Below are 25,489 nucleotides of genomic sequence, written 5' to 3'. Positions count from 1 at the left end.
AAAAAAAGGGACCAAAAAGACTTTTTTTTTTTTTTTACATGGTCACACCATGCGGAAGAAAACCACGGGAGTTCACTTTCTTTTAGAAGTCTGTTGTGAGAAAATGACACTAACCTGGACAGAAAAATCCAGCATCTAAGACAGCCATGGAATTTATGCTTCCATCGTCACTACTTCAAAATTGTCTTTGGCCATTCATCATGTCTCACTGTTTCTGAATGCATTTCACAGTGCGTTTCTGAATGCATTTCACAGTGCATTTCTTTGTGTGATTCGAGAGAATGATTATACAAACTAAAATCATAACAAAACTGAAATACAGGTATGCAGGCTAACAGACAGGTGGAGTGTGTTCTCGGTCATTTTATTAGTACAGGTAAAGTCGACGGTCTCTGCGCTGAATCACTGCATGAGTCACTGGGTAAATTTGCAATTAAAATCAGTCTCTTGCGAAAAAGACACAAAACACAATAGCCAGGTTTGCCCCCTCCCTACAGGAGCAAATTCCTCCTGTTTATTCTGGATTGCCAAGGATGAAAACAGCGGGTAGACATCAACTGCCAATGCTCGACGGCGTAGGAGCATGTTCTTTCCTGAGACGCATTCATTCATCATTACAGACAAACACAGAGAGGAGGTAATCTTGTTCTCTGACACCTAATGCTGGCTGGCCTTGGGGTGCAGGCAAAATATTTACCCACTGCCAACAGGGTGGAAAACACTGTCTGCTTGTTAGCACCACATTACTAACAGCTGATTAAAGACAATACATCACTATTCTACCCCAGACCAGTTCATTTCATGTAGTGTCTACATAAAAGCCTTGTGGTTTAAAATATTTATATTTATGCCAAGGGCTGTGGACATTATGTACAAAGAGTTTCTATTTTGTAGTCCACTCAGACACCTCAGTCCACTAACAGTGTCTACTAATGTTGGTTATAAAAAATAAAATAAAAAACCTGGAGCTTGTGGTACACATCTACAAAACAGACAGACACAGGCCCTCACAGAATCTAACTAAACAATTTTTATTTAAACCTTATAATAAAGGTATAATTGTGTGCATAAGTTACCACCTGGAATTTTCCATGAGCATCCTTAATACAGAGCTACAAGCCTGGACACAAATCAAAAACTTCAACTAGATTTTGAGAATATGAGTTCTCGATGAGAATTTGACAACTTAACTTGCTTTTGCAAAAACCGTAGAAAATCTTGAAAGCCAAAAAGTTTCAATCGGCAATGGTGTGGCAATGCATGAACCACAGCTCACAAAGTAACTTTTTGTTGGTCAACACAGCACATTTGCATGACCAGCATGAACCTTGAAATCTGAAATCTTTCATTCCCATGGTGAAATACCAGGTAACATGGATTCCAGTTGAAATGACTGGATTTTGCATGTGAAATTTTGCAGATCAAAGGCAAGCGTGAAGTTTATGGGTTCCCAAAATCTTATACCAACAATACCCATCAATTCATATTGACATTAAAGCAAAATAAAAAGATCTATGAGTAAAAAAAAAGAATTTTTTACTTCTAGAACAGCACTCTAACAGAAAAGTGACTTTTGTGAAAAGGCGAGAAGGTTTTTTTTCCTCTTTCACTGTCATGCAGTCACAAGTACAGCATTTTGCTCATGCTGGGCAGATGAAAGACAGGAAGTGTGGCAGTTTTAAGTCTGCATGACACCAAGAGGAAGTACACAGGTTCACTGATGGTGAAACAGACAAGACGCACCTTGAGGTTTAAGATTCCATTCAACCATTTAGCCAATATGGGTCATGATTTGCATCAGGTGAAAACAGGGTAATAAAAGGCAGAAGTCCAACTTAACAGAAGCCATCTATGGCCAATGCCAGTACCCCTAAAACAACTTCCTATTCTAGTGTAACCTCACACCCTTCCCCAGCTCCCTGGCTCAATAACTCACTGTGCAAGTCTGCTCAGGACTGAAGTTATGCTGTGTGCAGCTTACCTCTGGAGTCACATGCATGAAAGTTCAAGGATTTTTCTCAAATCTGGTTAGATGTCGGAAAGAGATTGAGTGAATTAGTGAGAACTGCATTTTATTACAGTGAGCATTCCTGCGTAAACTTCTGGCTATAGCAAAATCCACACACACGCACAAACACATAAAAAAAAAATCTCCCTTTCCTTGTCCTAACTCGCTCCATTAGGGCTCTATTTAATTCGCTAATTCTCTCATTTGATAAGCAGGCACATGCACAGCTATGAGACGGTCTTTATCTCTCATGGACATCTGCTGTACTCTAGACTAAGATTGGCAATAAATCAAAAATTCATCACATAGCTGTGATTTGGCTGGGGATATGAAATGAAGTAACATTTTGAATATGGCACTGATTTTATGCATTAATGGCTCCTTGGCAACTTGTTTCCTAAAGACTGTCAATAGAAAACTTTGGCAGTCTTTCTTTGCAATTTAGCAAGTCATTTAAACTTCAAAGCATTTAAACTTCAGCAAACACAGATGGAATGTTTGATTTGTTCCCTTAAAGTAGTTAAAACGGTCCGTTTTGTGTAATAATAATAATAAAAAAATCACTATGCAATTAGAGCAATATATACAAATATTTAACATGGATAAAAATCATCTAGCTATATCAAAAACAACCCTATGCCAGAACAAACACCACCCTGCTGTGACATGACATCAACTCTCTGAGTATGTGCTGTGATGTGTTATAATGCATCACAAACTACAAGTGCAAACACCTATATAGGCTCTGTGGGACTGTCGTAGATGCGTGCACTGTTTAGATCAATTCTAGATAAGTCTGTTTGCATTACATCTCTTGAAGGCATAGTCATCGTAGCCATCTTTACTAAAGAACTGTTGAAAAAACATTATGACACACTTGCATATTCGTTGCCAACATGCACATCACAAACATTATGCGCTGTGCCTGGATTTCCCATTAGTGTGCATTTGTTGATTTGAAAGCGAGCAGCAGCTGCCTCTTTATATGTGTGTGTGTGTGTGTGTGTGTGGGTGAGAGAGTGGATGAGTGAGAAGGTGGGGGGAGAGAGCAGAATATGGCTCTATCATTCACTTTTGGGAAAGCACAACCAGGTGCCTAAGACTATTTACCTGCAAGATTATCAACCTCATTCACACCATCCTTCATAGCGTTAACTAATAACGCAGGAAACCACAGCAGGAAATTATTACTACTGAGACTCATCATTTACATTATCAGTGTCATTCTGAACTAGAGGACAAGTGTTCTGAAGAATGGATGGATGGGTCATTACGAAGTGGCAACAATTTAAGCAATAAATAATTAGTTTAAAATTACTTTACAAACAAAACAGAAACTGTATATAAACATATAGCCTCTTCTTGGTGGTTGACTGAAAAAATTACATTTTGGAGCATAGAGATAACTAATAATGGATACATACATCATGTTGGCAAGTTGTTCTGTGACCTTAAACCACAGTGAATGTGCTGACCATCACTGCTGGACTCTGAGTCCAGTTGACCTCTGGCCTACGCGGCTGAAATGGACACTGACCTTTAACTGCATGCTGTGCCTTCACATACATGTGTGCCATTTCACACAGTGTCACGCAAAAATCTGGGGCCTGTACCATAAAGCCATTAAGCTGTCTAGCCAGGTAAGTTTTAGTTTAATTTGTTTAATTTATTTTTAAATTATGTATACACAGTAAGTATAGAAAAGAATCATCCCCCTCCTTTAAAATAATCACACTTTGCTTTGCAGCCTGAAATGAAGGCGGACACAGTTATTATTTTATCCAGCTGGAATTACTCAGTGCAACTTATACTGTAACATCCATGTGAAATATATAACACCAACATATCAGAAAATAAATAAATGAATAAACAGAGTTGGAAGAATGATCAGAATTGTATTGAAACACCTTTTGCTTTAATTACAGCCTTTAGTCTGTTGGGATACATCTGTGTCTATTAGCTTTCATCCAGTTTGGATTAAAAAAAATTTGCATCCATCTCCTGACATGTGCCTGTCCACAACTTCCAATCCTGGGGATCTTTTGACAGTGCCTTGCCACCCATGGTTGATTGTTTGCTTCAGTTGCACTTCCAAGGACTGAAATGCTCCAGGAAACTCTTTTCTTGCGTAGCTAAAACATGACCACAGCTGGTAGCAGTTGAAAGTCAAAAGACTTTCCGTGCCATTGAGAGGGTGGTTAGCTACACCTGATTGAGTTTACAAGTAATTTTTCCAACTCAGTGATTCTGTTTTTGTTTTTTTGTTCTTTTATTCTGACATGGTGGTGTAATCTTTCACTTGGATGTTATAAGTTGCACTGAAATGGAAATGAAATGACAAACTAAAATGAAAATGGAAAAAAATTAGCACATTAATAAATACTATCCACCTTATTTTTCCCATAAGAAAGGGCATGGCCATTTGTAAATTTATTGGGACTGGCTTCCGGTGTCATTCGATTCCAGCTATTTTTAGCGGTAGAAAACAGCTAATTTTACTGCTCGATAATGCAAACTGGTGTGTCTTACCATATTATTGTAATGCATTATCTTACTTTTACCAACTGCACTTTGTTATTTCCCTACAGCGGCTAATAAACTGGAAATCTTGCACATTCACAGAAAATGGCTTATTTCCACATTGAAAAATAAGGTGGATAATAGTAAATAAAGAATACTAAAATAAGACTCTTGCATGTGATTTTCCCTGTTGTAAACTTAAGGAAAGGAAATGACATCATGGAACCTAACATGGCTCACGTTTTCTGCAGTTAAAATAGTTTCAGATCAGATGTGCATGTGTGTAGCAATACTCATTTGTAGAAACCATATGATGGGACCCAACAAACCTTCATTTTTAATCTAATACCAGCAGCTGACTTCATTACCATTCTGATTCATTTGAGATGCACATATTGTTCACTACAGGGGAAATAATTGCTACTTAGAATCAGTGTTATTTTTCCCAAAAGCATTTTCAGAATGACCACACACATTCTGGTCTCCTTTTTACAAACCAAACTATGTATAAAACATGCACATGGAATCTTAAAGAAATGACACAAAATGCAATTAACCCATTTAGCATATCAACAATCATACGCCACAGCATCAGGGTTTAGCAGCTTGTGATTTGCCGACATGTTGAGGTGAAGTATTCTGATCTACTGTAGCAAAGGATTCAAATCAGTTTTGATTTTTCTCTGTATGACAGCAGCTAACCTCCCTTTCGACATCACAAGTTTCTTATTCCGAGTGGAATGCTGCAATCTGAAGCACTCCGTTAGGATGAAAACTCTGATCCCAGAGGCCTGAATATAGTCTGTGAATACTGATCTCAGCCTCAGCACACTTTACATATCAATGCCTGTCTCAACCCACAGTTCAAAGGCAGCAAAATCCAAATTGAATGCCCTGGTGTATAAAACCTCAACCTGTGCATTGCCATGTAAGACCAGTGAATGTTTGTTGTCATACAATGTACAATTCAACTGCATTTCCACAAAGAACCATGATTTGTACTTTCAGAGCTAAAATGCTCATGCCAAATGAATACAGTATTCATAACAACTTCCAAACACAGCTGTGACTTAGAGTAACCATATATTTCATGATAATGACTAATAAATGAGGCCGTAAAGTTTAAGGTTGAGACATCACAAGGCTATGCTGCTATTATGAGTTGCAGAACCTCCTGTGAGAGATCTCACTAATCTCTATGGCACACTTCGTGTGAGGAGGTGATTAACTACACCTGATTGAGTTTACAAGTCATTTTTAGGAGGGGGGAGTGGTCCCTTTTTCAAACTCTGTGATTATGGTTTTAGAATGCTGGTGTTATCTTTCACTTAGATGTTATAAGTCTCACTGAGTAAAAACAACTGGATAAAACAAAAAATGTGTCCGCCTTCATTTCGGGCTGCAAAGCAACAAAATGTGATTTTCTTTTCTTTTTTTTTTAAAGGGGGTGTTTCTTTTCTATACTCACTGTATAAATATATCAAAACCCATGCATTAATTTCAATCTTAAATCTATTTTAAATAATTTATAATAAGAATAAAATTATCCAACAAGCATGATCAGGCAGTAATACTTTTTTTCCCCTTAAATGACACTTTCTCGTTCACAAGATTTGCTGGCATCTTCATTTGTATAATTTCCCCACCCCCAGGTGCATCAACCTGGTTTCTGTGGGTTGAAAAGGGCAGGGCCCATTAGCATGCAACACACCATAGTTCAAACAACCATATCACCTGAAACATCCTGCAGCTACACTATAAAACACCTGTGCACTGATTACATGACTCGTACAAACGCAATACGTCAAACTTCTGTTAAATAAGGGCACCTAAGCTTGACATTCATTATACATTAGTAGAGCAAGACAATCTAATATAGGTCACAACGATATTCCTATACATCAAAAGCTAATCTGATTATCTAGTTTCACAGTAGTGATTACATCCATTTATCTGTAGCATTTAGATTTGATCTAACATAATCGTTGTGTGGTTTGAACTGCTATAAAACACAACAATTCTATTCTCGGGGGAGTTTGAACATGTGGTGCATCCCCAAACATCATCAGACAAAGAGGAACTTCAGTCCGTCTGTTTTCAGCCTGAGGTTGGCTATGCGGCAAGAAACTGCAGTGCTATTGTGGAATTATAGGGCTTCAAATCTACCACTGTCAAGGGGTAGACATGTCCATGATCCAACCGTTTGCCCTCCCTGTCCATCAAACCCACTGTATCAGAAACAATCATTTACAGTCAATAAACTCATCTAAATTTAGACTCTTGTAGATAAATTGAGCTTGCATACAGAAACGCTGGGTGACATCTAGCAAAGCTATAAAAATGATACGCTTTTAGCATAGAAACTGATACAAGAGATTTAATACAAAAATTTAAATAATGTCCTAATTTACCTACTCACCCCCACACTCGTCAAAAACGATATAATGTTTTTCATCTGAGGAACACAAAAGGAAATGTTTAGCAGAATGTCCATTAGGGCTGTACATAAATTGAAAAATTGATCTGTAATTATTATTCAAAAAATTAAAACACTATTCAAATTTTACTGTGTTGCTTTGCTGGCCATAAATGAATCCATGATTTTGAATTACTTTGATCGATTGAATCAGTTAAACTGAGTTATCATAATATCACCACCGCAATAAGAAAATCACATGAAATCCAAACAACAGCTGTCCATTACTGCATTCACAACTGAAGGAAAATACAGTTATACAGAGCTTATCTGATAACGAAATGATCTTGAGACGTTTCCTTTCAAAGGGATCATATGATGCTTTTTTTTTTTTTTAAAGATCATTATTTTGTGTAGTTGGTGTAACAGAATATGTTGACATGCTTTAATGTTTAAAAAGTAAAAAAAATTCTAAGTGCTGTACATTATTGTAGGTTCTCTATGCCCCGCCTCTCTCAAACTTATTGTTTTCTACAAAGTCACTCCTTCCGACAAAACAGTCTGCTCTGATTGTCTAACTGAACCATTGCATTGTGATTGGCCAAACACCACAAGCACTTGTCGAAATAGTAATGCCCCTTTCCATAATCGCAAGCTTCATCTTTCAAAATAAATGTAAAGACAGTTTATAATGTCCTTAGTTTTACCATCAGCTCAAGCCCAAAAGGGGAACAGAGTCGCGTGACAGACAGTGATGAAACTCATATGCGTTTACAGTACACAAGCCACGGACTGTTAAGACAGCTGACTCCACTGTGTGACTGTCTCTTTCTCTCTCTCTCTCTCTCTCTCTCTCTCTCTCTCTCTCTTTCATACACATGCAACACGCAAAACTCCACATTGTAACATTCAATAGATTGTCGTAGCAAAGTCAAAATGACCTCCTCTCCTAGGTTCATGAAACGGTCGTCCACAAAATGCGTTGCTGTTCTGTTGCGAGTAATCTTAAAGATTCCTAAATGCATCTACTTTAGAAAGGCCAAATCGCTTTTGCCTAGATACACACAGCATCTCTTTGCATGTGTGCTTCAACACTAACTGCAGTTACTGAAACCACACCTTCTTTCTTTGTGTGAACATCTGGGCAGCATTACGCAAATATTTCCACATAGTGATGTAAACATGTGGGGCGTGTTTGAATGAGCCATTTTGGGGGGCGTGGCAGAGTCTTAACCCTATCAAGTCGATTAACGCGGATACACGTTTTGAGTCATTTTCTCCTGATAACCCCGAAAAGAACTTAAATTACACTTTCAGTTTTAATCGTACAGATAAGAGCAATACATCAATCGAATCTGTAAAGGGTCTACTTTTTTTGGATACAGACATAATAACAACAAAACTTTGTGCACTTATAAAATAAAGATAACAAACAAGGTGCGCTGTCTGCAGCCTTTGTCTGCGCTGATCTTCTTTTACAAACACGTCATTTAAATGAACTGTAACTCCGTGAATACTCAACGAAAATACATGAGAGAGACATCTATAGAAAGCTTGACATGTCTATTTTTAAACTAAACAAGTGCCGCCGAAAACAGATATTCTGTGATAAAGTAATCCATATGAAAACAACGCGATGTCTGTTTTTCATGTCTCCCTTCATTATATCTAATGTGATAACGCCCCCGCGCTGAACGCGCTATTCAGATTCAAACTGAAGCGCGCGGCTTGAATACGCCCATAACAGAAGAAAAAGCAGCGAGACTGTTCAAGTTTTTTTTATTTTACTGTTTGCTTCGCGATGAGAGGAATAACACATAATTCACCCCAAAAAGATGTGATGTGGTTGAGGATTTGAGAAATGGATTTCCTCAGAAAAAAAGAATGAAGCACTTTATTCAGCAGAGATCATAAACATGAGTAAGTCTCTTTTTATTTATTTATATACTTGTACTAGTTTTCACATAACGTGTAAACGTTTTACTAGTTAGACTTTTTCCAAAGACTTTTTCCAAACTATAATTCCTGACTAAATGTATATCAAGTGAAACATTATTAAGTTTCAATAACAATATACAACACTATACCCTTCGAAAGCTTGATGTAAATAATATAAATGTAACAAATAGATAACTGTAACAAATGTAAAAACAATGATTTTCTTTCCATTTATTCCCCCTAAAAACCCAGAAAAATATTCTCAGCTCTTTTCAACATTAATAATAATGATGATAATAATAACAACAAACGTTTTTTTTTTTTTTTGTAGAAAATAAGATTGTTAAAAGGATTTCTGAAGGATTGTGTGACTGGAGTAAGCATGCCAAACAATTTGTTTGAAAGTCAGCTTTGATTGTTTCTAATAAACTGTTTAACTGCTCCCCCAAGTGGATATTTAATTATGTTGTGGCATAATTAAATATATTCTTAATAAACTACAAACATAAAATTATATATATTTATTTTGTCTTCACATTCTCTCTTGTAACTCCTCACTCACAGTGGCACAGATGACTGAATGGCTCATTATGCAGGCCTTTGTCTTCTCAGGTGTAAATCACAATGATATTCATGGTAGTTGACGCCTACTCGCATATGACTTTTACCAACAAAAAGTGTCTTAGAAAATTTAAATCAATATATTGTTTTCTGTGAGTGAGTAAACAAGATGATTTTCACATCATTTAGAAAGAAAAATTCTAGGCTACAAGCTCCAGTTCTCAAAAATCCCGGGAACCATTGTTCTTTATGTGTTTTTTTGCCTTATTCAAGCGTTTTAACATTTTTAGTTTTTCACTAACCACGCATAATATTTTTTTTTCTCAAAAACACAATCATGTACATACATGCATTTCACATATTATTACAGCCCAGTTTGTGCTGATTACAGTGAGATTAGTCTTTACCCATTTAGATATTTATTAGAAACTGAAAAAAGCACAAATGTCAAGGCATGACAAAACTTCTCCAGGCCCCAAAAATACCCTTAGACTCCAGAGGGTTAACTTTGATAAAGAATATCTTTTTGGATTTGAGACTTTAGTCTTTGCAATCATTATGCACCAAGAGCTTGTTACACTAAAAAAGAGAGAGGAAAAATTTTAAATCGCATAACTGAACGATAAAATGTAAACGTTTTCTTGCGTGCATACGTTTTTAACTCATCTTGACTGTCTTACAGTCTGACATTAATGATAACTGAGATCCTACAGTGTAACATGATTATCATGTTCCTATAGTCTGACAAGCAACAATCTTGATAAAGGACTATTATAAATCATAGTGTGCACCCGGCTTAAAAGAAATCCTTGAGATATAACGTAGCGTTGTTGTGTAAAATGCCTTATTGTAAGCTTGTTCTGAAATGGTGACAAAAACTTGATCATTAAAAAAAAATATTATGTACTTCTTGTTAAAGGTACAGGTTGTAGGACCTGCCACGAGAGGGCGCACTACCAAGACAATAACAATCGCGTGGTTTGATGACACTAAGGAGGAGCGTGGAATGATGGGATTTGTCGTCTTCTACCCAACCGCTGAAGGCCATCAATCAGACGGAAAGATAAATCATGGATATAAAGGATGAGGTGAAGTTTTATAAATGTTGTTTTTGATGTCATAATTTGATGTCATAAACACGATTTCAACGATTTGCGCAGTAAAGACGCGATCAGACGTGTCCACGCGCAGGTCTAGAGACACGATGCCCGTGTTTGGCATGTATGCCCCATAATACTAAACTTGTTGATCTTTATTATAGCCTGATTTGAGCTGCATACGTAGAGATTTGCTATTAAATCGAAATACATAAATTTGGATTTTGGCTTCCAACGATTATAAAAATGCAATAATCTAGATAAAATGATTACTGTGCCCCATTCTGCCCCTTTCCAGTTGAGCGCTTTTCCTCCTCCATAAAACCCCAAACTTCACGTGCAAATCAGTAAAATATGTAACTTGACTTTCGCAAAATGGGATGTGTTTGATTTATTAATGATTATTAGATTTATTTATGTTTTTAAAAGAACAAAATAGAACTTCTGTTCTGTGCATGTGCTCTGACATGGAACAGAAAAATGACAAGTAAAGTGAACTTTTGGCTTAAGGTGCATGCCTTAATGGTCTATTGTTTTTGACCTTTGCCTTCTGTTTTTATTGTATTACTGACCGTTTATTTCTTTTTCAATAATTTGAGGGCTTTTAAGTTACCCTAGTATTCTGCTGTGGTAATGAGAATTGTGACATTTTATCTGGTATCTAAAATGTAGATGTCATTTCGACCTTATTAACAGAAAATGTATATCTGATATCTTTAAATTAATCACTCATTAAAAGTTTTGGTCATTTGACCCACTCAAAATGATGTTGAATAATCGCGATTGAAGTATTGAACAAAATAATCATTATTATGATTTTTGCCATAATAGAGCAGGATTTAAGGATAAGTAAATGTAACGTTTTTCTCCGTTTAATCATTCAGCAGGCGGAAATTATATTTCACGTTATATTTCACATATTCGTAGCACATATGATATGCAATAGTTTAGTGTTTTATCGCTAATTATTTTTTAAAGCTTGGCCAAATTTCAATTACTTAAATGGTAACTGTAAATCTACAGTATGTAGATCAAAATAAAATGACGAAAAGATTAGTTAAACTATAAAATCTTACTGATGACTTAGATCTCATAATGACAAAAAATTACACTGACTAGGTAAATTGACCTTGTTAACTAGAGCACTTTGGATACAGTTGCTCTAATTAGATCAAGACATGGTTTGGCAATGTGAGAAAAAAAACCCACAAGATAAGAACCACTAGAGCTCAGTACACACTGATTAAATCAGGTCTTTGAGAAGTGCAACAGATGTTACGCAACATATTGACATTATGCCATTTCATGCTGTCCTGGCAAAGCCAACAGCCAGCTCTGACCTGTTTAAACATGTTTCAAAAGTATCTGGTGATGTCAAAGTCAGGTTATCATCTCTCTCTCCCTCTCTCGAGCTTAGGAAGTGCTTAAGGCAGCTCGGTAAAGTGAGGTCATTGTGACATTCATTTTGTGAATTCCCAAATATGTGTGCTCCAGATCCGCAGCTTACTGACGCCTGCAGCAAATTACCGAGCGTGGATCATGGTGTCCGTTCATAACAGCAACTCTCTCGCTCTAAACAGCACTGCTGCTTGCCCTTCATAAGGTGTGCATTTCAGAAGGATAATGTAGAAAACAACTTATGCATGGAAAGCTCCACTTCCCAGTTACAAACACTTGTCCCAAGAAACAGGAGGCACTTTGGAAACCTGCTCCCAGTTGTCAAATGCATGTCAGTTCCCCCTTAAGGGAAATGGGTATTTAAGTTAAGTTGTGTTTTCTCATGGATGTCAGTGTATTTTGGGTGAGGGTGGGCTTCTTTGCATGTGTTTTGCAATGACAGAAAAGTGACCGTACACCCACCGCTTTATTGTATAGCTGTCCTAGATCCACGCATAAATTCTCACATGAGCCGAACAGGTAGTCCCGCTGGACAGCCTGGACTATTAAAGTGGTAATGTTCTCTAAGTGGAAGTTCTGTGGGATCCAGAGCGACCAAAATAATACAGGATGGTAAATTACATCATTACTGTAATTATCTCTGTATGAGATACAGAGATACAAAACGTGTCCATTTTTAATTCAGCTCCCATGTTAACATGTTAGAGATTGCAGACTGCCTACGTGAGCCGCGCGGAAAACGCGTGCATGCTAGAAATAGAACCGACGCCTATTTTTCACGCGACACGCACGCGTGTTGGAAGTGTTTCCAGGCAAAATAGAATAGGGAAATATGTTTATATGTCATTTTGTACACAAATACATATTAATTCATGACACTTTGATGTTTGAAAGTCTATAGGTTGACAAATTCAGATATAAATGTAACTTAAAAAATTAATTAATAATTATCGATTTTCAAATATTGCACCTGTCAAACAGTCTATTTTGCCGTCAATACTGTTGACGGTGTCCTTTATCAGTAGGCTTTATATTTATGCTCAACATGAAGTATAGATATTGTTTTCATGAAGACAAGAGCCTGGTCTGTCGGCGGTCTCCCTCTATGTCACCTACAGCAGCAGCAGCGCGCCAGCGCCACGTCAGGCATGGTCCTGGTGAAGCAGGCCTACAAGCTGGGATTGGTAATGCTGCACTGTAATCATAGTTATTTATTTATATTTTTCATTATATTTTATTATATGATATTGGTTTGAGACTGAGAGTATTTTATTTAGTGGAGAACTTTGCAGCAGTATTTTATTTCTTATTCTTTTTTTATTTTATATACATTTTATTAAAAAGTATTTTTTAAAAAGTGTATAGTAATAAACAACCTGCAGTTTAATGTTTGCATTTCTTTCCCTTACTGTACCGAAAATGAACCGAACCTTGACTTTAAAACCGAGGTACGTACCGAACCGTGATTTTTGCGTACCGTTACACCCCTACTTTAAAGGGAAACCTTTAGATCATATTTGCCACCGGCCTGAAGGGCTCTAAAAAGTTGCTTCTGCCATCAGCTGTTCTCAGTAATTGAATCCTTTCACCTTTAACCTCTCCCCTCAGCTACAGAAGTTTGTATTTTTTGCAACACTAGCATCACCAAACAGGTTTCCTTGTCTGCTATTGGTTACTAAACAGATGACTTCACCCCAAAACTGACATGGGTGCAAAAGTGCCAGCCCATTTTTTTTCAGCTAACGTGTTTCCAGAAGTATTTTTCCCATAAGGATTATAAAAAGGTCATTTTTTGAAAAACTACAAGGTCAGTCACAACATTACAAACTTTGTCATTTTTAAGCCCATAAAATTAGGCAAAAAGGCAAAGCTACAAGGTCATGCACTTATAAGTTTTAATGAGGGAAAGAACTACAAATCCAGGAAGCATTGCAAATGCAATAATTAAAATAATTATTTTAATAAAAATAAGAGCAATGGATTACTATAAAATTTAAGATGCCAATTAAATATATATATATATATATAAAATATATTTTGCGTTAATTATAAAATATGCATATTATGCCATCCAAAAAAGTAAGTAATTTGACAGTGTAGGAGAATTATTATCGATTATGCCATTCACAGTGCTTTATGTAAACTGGTGGAGATTTCTCAGAAGCATCATGGGTAATTTAGGTTTTGCACCAGGAAATCAGCTGTTGAACCATAATTTAAATAAGACCATTACGCCATTAACAACCTTGTAAATCACAGTAGGGTTGTCTTTTTTTTATAAATTACCATTAAAATCCAATTCCCCTATGGAGAAAATGAATGTGATTTTTATTTTCAGAACCCGACCGCTGCACTTTATTGGTTGCTGGTCCCTCATCCAAAGAGCAATGTTTTGACAGAACCACAGACCTAGACTGGTCACACTTTTCAGAGCAATGAACCTTATAACATCTTCATGATAAATGCATCTAACAGAAGTATTTTAACATGACAAAATGCAACTTTAACTAAGAAATACTGTCACTGTTTAATCCCACCTACTTGCAGTTTCCGGGTAGTAACAGAGTGGCCAATCATAAAGCTAGCTCCTACTGCTCTAGACAAAAACATAACGAGATTCCCAGAGCCGTTCCTGACTATACAAATATCTCAAAGTGTTTCATCATTCACTTTTTAATATGTAGACGTCGACAGAAATTAAACAAGACCGAAATATGTGAGGTTGTGAGTGAGGACAGTGGAGGCAAGAAAACTTTCCAAATAAATATATGTGAATTTCTTTTGTTCAAAACAACTCGACATAACTGCACTTAATAAATGATCAATCCCAAACGTTAAAACAACAACACAGAACTGCGTGTTCTAGATGCTTAGACAAAAACCTCGACAAAACATACTGACAGCACAGCCAAACCACATTACGAATAAAAGGCATGTTACATGCATAATAGCCATGTCTCTCGGACGGAAAACAACTCCAGAAAACTTTTGCTGTGTGTCTGTTATGTCATATAAACTAATGGGATTCTTATGGACTATTGACAGAGACAAATATCCGCACCCAACCACTGTAAGTTAGCACGACACAACTTCTCCTGTTCTTTAAGCTTTAAAATCAGATAAAGAAAGATGGTAAATACAGGCTAAATTTCCTGTCAAAACATTTAACCCCCAAACAAGAACATTCGACCTCAACAAAAGCCAAAAAAACAAGATGGATCCTCCATGCAAGAGAAAAACACATTCGGACAGGAATGATAAAATGACGCCGAATGTGAAGTTTATGTCATTTGGGATTTGTTATTATTTAAATAGCATTTTAAAACGTCTATATTTCAACAATCTGTGTGTGAAGATCTTGTTGTTTTTGTGTAATGCGAATAAAATCCGTGGTTAAAATGTCTTGAAAGGCCTACAGATGTCTGTTTTTATTATAAAACGTCAACAAACACGATCAACAAATAAATAAATAAATGGCTTGATAGGTTGTGCTAGCTCGCTAGCAGGCCAAATGCATAGTAACATTCACCATTTTGCTCAAAAACACGTCTAGTTTTGTCAGATATCATATAAATATCGATATCCAATCGGTATCCATACAAATATGTGATTAAAATCTGCGGATGTCAAGCGCTAGTGTGGATTTGAAGAGAAACGCGATGACAAAAACACTCAAAGGACACAGAGCAACATATCTGCTATAAATAATCCTCAACATTTCTGCCTTTGAACACTGACAACGAACAAAACCCGTCAAGAAAAACCTCATTTCTGGGTTGAGTTGTGTTATTTGAGAAATAAATGTCTATGAATTTTGGCTTTGTTGCTGACAACCATCAAAACACTTTGTCGTCAAAAGCTGATCACCATCCAATAAACCATTAACGTTACACTGGCTTTGACAACTGTTTTTCAGACCAGACGGGCGCCCAGAATGGGTTTAAACCAGTAGGAGAAGCGTTTTAGGGCTGCTTTCGTGAATACTGGAGATATTTGACGGCTATAGCGATACAGTAGTTGTGTTGTTTATATTTTAAAGGATACAGCTTCACCACGTCGGTGTCCATTCGTCTTTTGCCCGGACTTGGAGACGACATCTTTATACACTCCTCTTTCAGATGACCGAAGCTCAAATCTTCTGCGACTGACTCTCGATCCCTTGGCCTCTACCGAAACTGTATAATTTTGCACATTGGCATACGGCAAGCTGTCGTTTCGAGTTTTCGCCCTCCACTTTCTGTCCGCAGCGGATAGTACTAGAAGTCCTCTGCCAGCACTGCTCTCTCTGTTCTGTCTCTCACAGCTATCTATCCCTCCGCCGATGACGTCTGTCTACGCGACGAAAGGTGTCCCCCTCCTTCTATGCGGTGTTTCTTTTACTCAGACAGTAAACTGTCTATGGGTGTTTCGGGCTACGTCATAAACAGTGGACGACTAGCATTTGTAGTATATTCGTAAAATTGTAGCTCTTCTAGTCTAGGATGACTGTTGGGGCACTGACTGAACCCTTTGTTGTGTCGGCTGTTGAACGTTATTTTGTATTCATGTGTATTTGTTTTTATGATCAATTTTGGTACTAAATAAATATGAAAAGGCACCCCCCCCCCTTTTTTTTAAAGGAACAAATAGCACAGCATTTTACAAACCATGTGAGTCAAACGTTAAAAATCCATTTAAAATACATAAACAATGAAAACCAGCAAAAGGAACGCGTTTATTCAATTTAGGCAGACATGCACATGTTGTTCGGCATATTCACATTTATGGAAGTAAATATAATATACCTATTTATACAATACAGAAGAAACACAAAAACCTAAAAACACTGGTTCTCCTCAGGTAAACAAAAAAAAATAAATGCAGTTTTCAGAGCTTCACTAAAGCTTCCCTAAATGTAGGCTAAAACCCTGTGAAAGCCTCATGTCCAGTGAGGTGGCGAGGACTATTTGGCTGCCCATGTGAGGTAAAGAGCGTCGGTCACCAGTCTCTTGATGTCCTAATGCGACTGGCCCAGATTCAAAACAGTGTGGTAAAGTTACAATTTCTGAGAAGAACTCTGCAGGGCTTTCCTGCTCCAAGCCGAGGTCTTTCATCACAGGCCGCTTGATCCATGTGGATTTACTGTCCCTTTCCCAACCAACCCCAATACATTAAACAAGAATCACTTGATCAAAAAGCACTCTGAAAACTACTGTCATTGTTACAAAAGACAGCATCCCACTATGATAACAATCACAAGGGTTTCCAAGTCCACCTTCTGAAACACAACTTACTGGGATGGGTAAGATACCTGCCACTGTCGGAATATCGAGAACACCCTTTTTGATTTGTCATGAGGACCCTGGATGGAAAAAAACAGGGCATTAGAGGAATGAAAAATGATTGCTTTGGCAAAATAGTCAAGTACAGAGTTGGCATATTTGGTTCACCTGGGCTGGACTGGCCCCTACTGGACTGAGGCTTCTCTTCATGGATAGAAACAGAGTAAGCACTGCTTTCCAGCCAGGCTGAGGGAGCTCAGCCTCAGAGCCAACACAGACAGAGCCTTCTAGATTGCCCGCCTCTCTTTCCACACTTACCCAAGGACACCAGTCTCTGTGCTGGGCTACTGGGTCAAAAACATTTCTGTGCATGGGCCCTTCCTATAACAGAAAAACAAAAGTGCTTAAATATTGTGTTTAAAATTCAATAGATTTTGTCCAAGTAAGTAACAAACACATAAAATGCATGTAGTAATATTATATTGTTCTATAGTAATAATAACTTTATATACAGTATAGCTAATAGAACTAGATGTTTCAATCCCTTTAGTAGGAAACTCTTGATAGTAGCACTTTTCTCAGCAAACTGGTGGCAGAAGTGGCAACAAATCCCCTGCAGCCCACCTCTACTGGGAAGATGCTGGTCTTCCAGCCATTCTGGGATGCTTCAGCTGCCAGGTCGGAATATTTGTTCTTTTTCCTCTCATAGGCCTCTTCAACCCCCTCTTCCCATGGTACTGTTAATTCCACAACATATGCCAGCTTTGTTGTTGGAGACCACAGGACCATGTCTGGCCGGAGTGTTGTAGCCGCTATTTCTGGGGGAAACACAAGCTTCTTATCAAGGTCCACTTCCAATTTCCAATCCCGCGCTGACTGCAGGATGCTTGCATCCTTAGGTGTTGTTCTATACTCTTGATGCTGGCCAGCTGGTACAAAATTTGTGAAATTGACCTGTCCTGCCGATGTTTGTGGGAGATTGTTTGTGGTGGTTCGCTTCTGATCCAGTATTGATGCCAGCTCTCTGAGTACTTGGTTATGCCGCCAAGTATAGCGCCCTTGGGTGAGACTTGTAGTGCACCCTGATAGAATGTGCCTTAGGGATGCAGGTACTTGACACAGGGAACAGGTGGGATCTTCTCCATACCACTCTTTCAGATTTTGGGGGGAGGGTAGTAGGTCGTATGTAGCTCTGATGACAAAACTCAGCCGTGCTCCCTCCATCTGCCAGATGTCACGCCAGCTGATCTTTCTTTTCTCCAGACACTCCCAGTTGGTCCATCTCCCTTGCTTGGCCATTGAGACGGCTTTGGCATGTCGCTCTCCCTCCTCCTGTCTCCTGACTTCTTCTACCACTAGCTGTCTCTTCTGCACTGATGTTGCTTTATGCCACAGAGGAGTTTTTGGGATGAGTCCGAACCCTGCCCTCCCATGCTGAACTTGTCCAACCACATCTCTGAAGTGAAGCGCAGACTTTGCACTCTGAACAGCTTCTGATGGAATCCACTTCCTTCCCGCTACTACCCGGGGGGGCGCTGTTCGAATGATTGCATCCTCAGATTCAGTTAGGGTCATGACGAGCCTTGCTTTGGTGCATTTGAACTCTTCCACGAGCCCTGTGATTGGTAACTCCAACTTGCCATGTCCATAAAGTCCGACGGAACTTAAACAACGTGGAATGCCGAGCCACTGTTTCAGCTGTGTGCTTATCAGCCGTTCTAACTTTTCAACCTTGGTGATGGGGATCTCATACACCGTTAATGGCCACAAGAGTCTTGGGAGTATGCCAAACTGAAAGCACCATAACTTGAGTTTTCCTGGCAACAAGGTCTTGTTGATGCGCTCCATGTACATGCTGGTATCATTTTTTAATAATAGTAATAGTAATAATAGTAACAGACCCTGTCTGTGTGTGTGTGTGTGTGTGTGAGAGATTGTATGTATATACATATATATATATATATTATATTAAAAACAATTATAATGGATCATCCTTACAGAGCCACTGGTAGAGGAGAGACGTGGGCGTTTTGTCTTTCGCTGAGGACTAGAGGGCACATCCACAGCCAGGTTTTCTCCTGGGCCCCTGCTGCGAGTCATGGGTCTCTTGCCCCTGGACAGGGGGCTAGGAAACTCCTCATGTGGAATAGGGGAGTCCCGGTTTCTGGTGTGGAGGACCTGTGAGGATGGTGTACTCTCCATCTATATGTAGGAGTCAATGTTGAAAAAGTTTAGATGGTTATGACTAAAGAACCTCATCTGAATTTAATGGGAATATATTTGTTTACATGGAAAGTTTCTATTTCAAATTTAACTATATACATACAGTACAGACCAAAAGTTTGGAAACATTACTATTTTTAATGTTTTTGAAAGAAGTTTCTTCTGCTCATCAAGCTTGCATTTATTTGATCAAAAATAAAGAAAAAAATGCAATATTGTGATATATTATTACAATTTAAAATAATTGTTTTTAAATTTATTATACTTTAAATTATTTATTTCTGTGATGCAAAGCTGAATTTTTAGGATCATTTAGAAATCATTCTAATATGATGATTCATTATCAAAGTTGGAAACAGTTTTATATTTTTTCAGAACATGTGATACTTTTTTAGGATACTTTGATGAATAAAAAGTAAAAAAAAAAAAAAAAAGCTATGTTTTTAAAATATAAATACTTTGTAATAATATACACTACTGGTCAGTAATTTGGGGTCAGTAAATTTTTTTTCTTTCTTTTTTTAAATAAAATCAATACTTTTATTCAGCAAGGATGTGTTAAATTGATAAGTGATAGTAAAGAAAATATATTATTAGAATATATATTATTAGAATTTTTTTTTATTTTGAATAAATGCAGTTCTTTTTAACCTTTTATTCATCAAATATATTAGACAGCAGAACTGTTTCCAACACTCATAATAAATCAGAATATTAGAATGATTTCTAAATGATTGTGACGAGTGGGGCGGGGCCGAGGGACGTGGGAACGAGGCCGGTGTAGTGATTGGAGATGAACTACACCTGTTCGAACCACCGGTCTCGAGTCCCACGGAGGAGATGGAAGGATATAAAACTGGAGCGACGACAGTGAAGGATGAGAGAGGACCAGGCCTGGGCTTTAGTTTATGTTTGCTTTTTATGTGCATCAGTCGTCCGTGAGGGGCTGATGCGCTGTTTTGTGTTTATGTTGATTATTAAAGTTTCATTTTGATTGTCTGCCGGTTCCCGCCTCCTCCTTCCCGATGATTATGGAGTTTTTATTATTACAGTGGAGAAGGAGGGATGCGCTGCTGAAGATCCCTCGCCGCTGTGGTGAATCCGCGGTGCCATCGAGCTGGCGAGGAAGTGTGCCGCCATGGACGCTCGAAGCGGTGGGCTGGAGTGAGTTGCCGGGGACGGGCGAGCTCACTGCCGGCCGCCCGTGATGTGGAGGGGCGGCTGCCGTCTGTGAGGGAGCGGAGGAGTCGGCGCCGTTTGCCAGGGGGCCGGAGCCTGCTGCCTCCGTGAAGGCATCCGGAGGGGCAGGGAACGGGGGACTCCTGCCGGCTGCCCAAAATCGGAGGAGCCGTCGCCGTCCACCGGGCGTCGGAGGAGTGTCGTGCCGTCCGCCGAGGGCCGTCCAGTGCCACCGCCAGGCACCGCAGAGGAGATCACCCAGCTGGTGGAGGGCCGAGCAGCAGTGCATCTGGGAATCGGAATTTTTTTTTTTCCTCTCTCCCCTCTCTCGTCTCTGTCGCTTCTCCTTCCATCTCCTTTTCTCTCGCCTCGTCTGTCCTACCCCCAGGTTCCCGCAGGTCCCCGTGAGCAGTCCCCCCCGGAGGGAGGGGGCGGGGAGTAGAGCACAGTCTTGAGGGTACCCCCGACCTGCGAGGGGCGATGGGGGTATGTGACGAGTGGGGCGGAGCCGAGGGACGTGGGAACGAGCGAGGCCGGGGGAGTGATTGGAGATGAACTACACCCGTTCGAACCACCGGTCTCGAGTCCCATGGAGGAGATGGAAGGATATAAAACTGGAGCGACGACAGTGAAGGACGAGAGAAGACCAGGCCTGGGCTTTAGTTTATGTTTGCTTTTTATTTGTGCGCATCAGTCGTCCGTGAGGGGCTGATGCGCTGTTTTGTGTTTATGTTGATTATTAAAGTTTAATTTTGATTGTCCGCCGGTTCCCGCCTCCTTCTTCCCGATGATTATGGAGTTTTTATTATTACAATGATCATGTGATAGACTGGATGTTACATGTGACACTGAAGGCTGGAGTAATGGTGCTGAAAATTCAGCTTTGCATCACAGGAATAAATTATTTTTTTCAGTATATTCAAATAGAAAACTATTATTTTAAGATCTAATAATATCTCACAATATTACAGTTTTTTCTGTATTTTTTATCAAATAAATGCAGGCTTGATGAGCAGAAGAAACTTCTTTCAAAAACATTAAAAATAGTAATGTTTCCAAACTTTTGGTCTGTACTGTATATTGTAACTTCAAAATTTAAATGACCCACCTGCTCGGAGCGTGTGGGGTCTTGACTACGCAGCTTCATTCGACATGGAGTGGGGGACTGGGATGGTGAGGTGGGCATCCCCTTTTCCCCACTTGTGCCTTGAGATGGAGTCAATGCAGTAGAAGATGTTGGAGACTGTGGAGGATTTTCGATCTCTGAAACGGTCTCCATTTGAAAAAAGCTCCACATTCCCACCTTTCTCATGCAGTACGAACAAGTGAGGATAGGCAGATTCATAGCTTGGAGTGACGGGCTAAATAGAAACACGGCAAAGAGTTGCGTGAAATAAAAGTTTAGCAGAAAATTTGCCAAGATTTCATTAAAGGTCACTGATTGGATTTTTACCTGGCTGCCCAACCATAAAGAGCTACAATACATGCTGCCACCTGTACAGAGAGTGGATCTGATGAGACCTTGGTAGGAGAACCACACTGCTTCACCTGTTCATCTTCAATCAGCTGTAGGAGAACACTTATTACATCTTCAGTCAAGGTCTGAGAGAGAAATAAAAAACCAATTATGAATGCATAGAAGAATCATTCTTGGACTTCCCTTTAAAAATATAATATCATACCATGGCTTTAAGTTGCTCTGGTTTCATAGCAGGCAGCTGCTGTTCTAGAAGGCAAGCACTTTTGAAACGGTCTAGAAAGGCACTGAGTAATAGCGTAGGTTCATTAACAGGAACCATCCAGAAGCGATCTGGAAAAAAACAACACTGTTGACTAGCAATGTCTTCTTAAGATTTCAGACAGACTAGTGGACCTCTCAAGATACCTGGACATGGAAAATCCGGCCAGGAACAGAATTTCTCATGTTGTGTTTGAAGCTGTTGAAGCAACTCTGAAATCCGTCCTTCATCTAAAAAAGAAAAGTTAAATAAGTGATGTGTGCGGATACAAAATATGGCTTCATTGTAGAATATAATATATGAATATATTATATTTAATCTAGATTAATCTCACTGTAATATTAGAATTAATCTAGGATTAAAATGGCTCATTTGAATTCTGCCAAAGACATTCAGAATATGTGTGCTACCCAAATAAAATAATGACTAAAAGTAAATCTTTTAGAACAGGTTTCTCAAGCCAGGTGGTGCATTAGACCAGGGGCTCATCTCCTGTTTCCAAAATGCATCTCAAACTGCTTGAGAAAGCTGTAAACTAATTCCACATTGCACAAGGTGCAAACAAGCTTACGCCTGTTTCACACATAATCCGTCTGCAGTGCGTATGCGTTGCGTATTTTTTTACGCACCCATGTTAACGGATTCCAGCATTCACGCAGTTGCGGTCCATCAGTGCGTTCCAGGAGCGGTGCGTCAGCAGCAGTGCAGCGATCGGTTACGTACCGAGTAGCGGACTGCAAACGCGTCCTGTGTGAAAGCACAAAAGTATGAGTCCGTGCTGCTTCTGCACCACATACGTAATGCACACGGACTGCATACGCACTGCCGACGGAGTATGTGTGAAACAGGCGTGCGTCTTGTCGAGGTTTCCATTGGAAACCTTCTTTAAAAAAAAAAAAATTCCCTGACGCAAACCCGGCGGCTTCAGCTGCATCCATGTTAGCACGTCACGTTTGATGTGGTAATACGCACAGGTTCGAAGACTCGTTCTCGCCCCCACAGTGCAATTCGGTTAGGTATACATCCACGCTAAAATATCAAGGTGAAAGTTATCATAGCTAGCTTAGTATAGACCCAGCTCCCAACCCAACTTTGAGAATAGATTAACGGCGATATTTTTTTTTTATCGCCTAATAAGAGTCTCCCGTTAACGCAGCAGGTTAACGCCGATAACGGCCCACCACTAATACATTATATATATATATATATATATAGTCAAAAACTTACATTTCTGAAAGTCCAAGGTTGCTTGGATTGATGCACAGAGGAAAGCCTGGCAATTAGAACACTTCAGCATGTCACAGTCTACATTGATCCAGCCGTACCGTGCACATCTCAGCGGCGAAAGCGCACAGGGCTTTCCGGCCCATTTGAGACAGTGCTTATGTCAAGGATGAATTTTGCAAAAGCAATAAATGAGTTATCATCTTTTCTTCCATATTTTGACTTATTAACAAGTGAAAAACATAGGGCAAGACATGAATAATACACACTGCAACATTTCGTCAAGAAAGAAGAAGAACTGTCAGTTCTGATTTCATGGTGACTAAGTCTGTCAGATTTTAAGGATGTTTTTATTCATCACAGATTGTCTGGCAAAGATGAATCATAATTGACTAGATGTGTGATGCATCATCTAGAAATCACTGAAGAGTGCAACTACTGAGTTTGATTAATCTATACCAGTAATGCAGATTATTTTGCAACACAAACTGGTTGCTGGTTTCTGACATCATGGGACACTTCAAAAGGATATTGAGTAGGATTCCACTCTGTTGAAAAATGCTTCTTTGTTTGCTGCCTCACAAGGAGCTTTCCCAAGGCCATCTGGAGACAGTGTGTTTGGATCCTGCTGTGAACTGAGATATGGAGAAGAAAGTGAATCAGCCTAGTATTATGCATAAACTATGGTACAAATGTTCCCGGTAATCCATATTTTCTCAGGCATAAATAGATCCCGAGTTACATTGCAGCATTGCAAGCACTTATTTAATTCCTACATGAAAAAAAATGCAATGCATGCATTGGTCCAAAAACAATCAATCAATCTGCAGAAATATACATTTTAAGATTGATTGGGAACAAGGTGGTAGACCAGCTCCAACTACCATGCTTCAAAAGTCAGCTTGACGAGCTTGTAGCTGGTTTGTTGCTAGTCAAAGAGGGTATACCAGTGTGCATCAGCTAGAAACCAGCTACATGTTGACAGGAAGATTGTTAACGTGGTTTGTTTCTAGTCTAAAGTCTAATTAACTGGTGGTCTTCTTTAGCTGGTGGATTTCCCAAGACTTACTAGCGGTTTAGTAAGTTAATGTTTATTTTGGATCACCCCCATGTTCCAAAATACAACAACCATGTTAGGTTCCGTTTTCCACAAGGATTTTCTAAAAAAAAAAAAAAAGATCGGTTCGCTGTATTGTTCATCGTTCCTGCCCTGATGTCTTCGCGCTCATTCTTACCCTTTCGCAACATTTTTTTTTAAATTACAGAGAAACTCTTACCAATTTAACACGTTGTCTTCCAAAGCAACCCCTTCGTTGAGAAGTTCTCGCACTTTGAGGGGAGACACGAGTGGACTTTTGCTTTGTTTCTCGCCGTTTTCTGAGCGATTTAACCAGCCGCCGGGCGCCGCCATGTTCGGTGTCTGTCTCTAAACCCTCCCCCGCTGCATATGAATTGTCAACATTTTTACACAGTTCCGCCCCCTCCATTACAAAAATGTACAGTGGTAAACGTTTAAGAAGCTTTCTGTCATTTTTCAAAATTTCTTATTTTGATGACAGTGATTGCTAACACTAAAATTCTGATATCTGAATTGTAGTAACATTTTCTTCTTCAGTATTTGTATACGCCATACTGCCATGACCTTGTTTTGTTTTCGTCTAAATACTGTTCCTCTCGTTAACATCTTAGTAATGTTAATCAGAGACAAATACAAAACTATATGGTTTAACAACATGAATTATGAATTGTTTATTGTGAGGCTACATTATATAGTTAAGTTACCATAGACTGTGTGGTAGTTACATCCATTTGATACAAACAGGTAGTTTGAGCAGTAAAGGATAACATTTGTTTTAGTAGTTAGTTGTTGTTTAGTTGTTGTTAGGTAGTAGGTACTTATAGCTGAGATACAAGCTGCTGCTCTT

The 25,489-nt window shown here is 38.9% G+C and overlaps 2 protein-coding genes across 3 annotated transcripts in view; both read right to left on the bottom strand.

Moving 5' to 3' along the window:
• Nucleotides 1-16,268, bottom strand: part of LOC132098903 (ubiquitin-conjugating enzyme E2 H) — a 33,128-nt gene extending 16,860 nt beyond the window's left edge. Inside the window, exon 1 of the mRNA XM_059505177.1 lies at nt 15,983-16,268. Coding sequence (XP_059361160.1) covers nt 15,983-16,035 — 53 coding nt within the window. The 5' untranslated portion in view covers nt 16,036-16,268. The remainder of the gene's footprint in view (nt 1-15,982) is intronic.
• Nucleotides 16,269-16,680: 412 nt separating this feature from the next.
• On the bottom strand, nt 16,681-25,038 carry LOC132098901 (zinc finger C3HC-type protein 1-like). Of its 2 annotated transcripts, XM_059505175.1 has the most exons (11): nt 24,842-25,038; nt 24,097-24,199; nt 23,568-23,718; nt 22,487-22,570; nt 22,284-22,411; nt 22,055-22,203; nt 21,710-21,962; nt 19,198-19,401; nt 17,368-17,580; nt 17,212-17,279; nt 16,681-17,075 (listed from the first exon to the last, which is right to left on the bottom strand). In XM_059505175.1, the coding sequence occupies exons 1-11, from the start codon at nt 24,973-24,975 to the stop codon at nt 17,057-17,059; spliced, it is 1,506 nt and encodes a 501-aa protein (XP_059361158.1). In that variant the 5' UTR covers nt 24,976-25,038; the 3' UTR covers nt 16,681-17,056. The 2 variants fall into 2 exon arrangements, with proteins under 2 accessions (XP_059361158.1, XP_059361159.1); XM_059505176.1 differs by having other exon boundaries at nt 16,681-17,279; nt 24,842-25,036.
• Nucleotides 25,039-25,489: the final 451 nt, after the last annotated feature.

The sequence above is a fragment of the Carassius carassius genome, chromosome 22, assembly GCF_963082965.1.
Source record: "Carassius carassius chromosome 22, fCarCar2.1, whole genome shotgun sequence".
In the NCBI taxonomy this organism is placed as follows: domain Eukaryota; kingdom Metazoa; phylum Chordata; class Actinopteri; order Cypriniformes; family Cyprinidae; genus Carassius; species Carassius carassius.
This window is presented reverse-complemented; position numbering and strand designations above follow the sequence as displayed.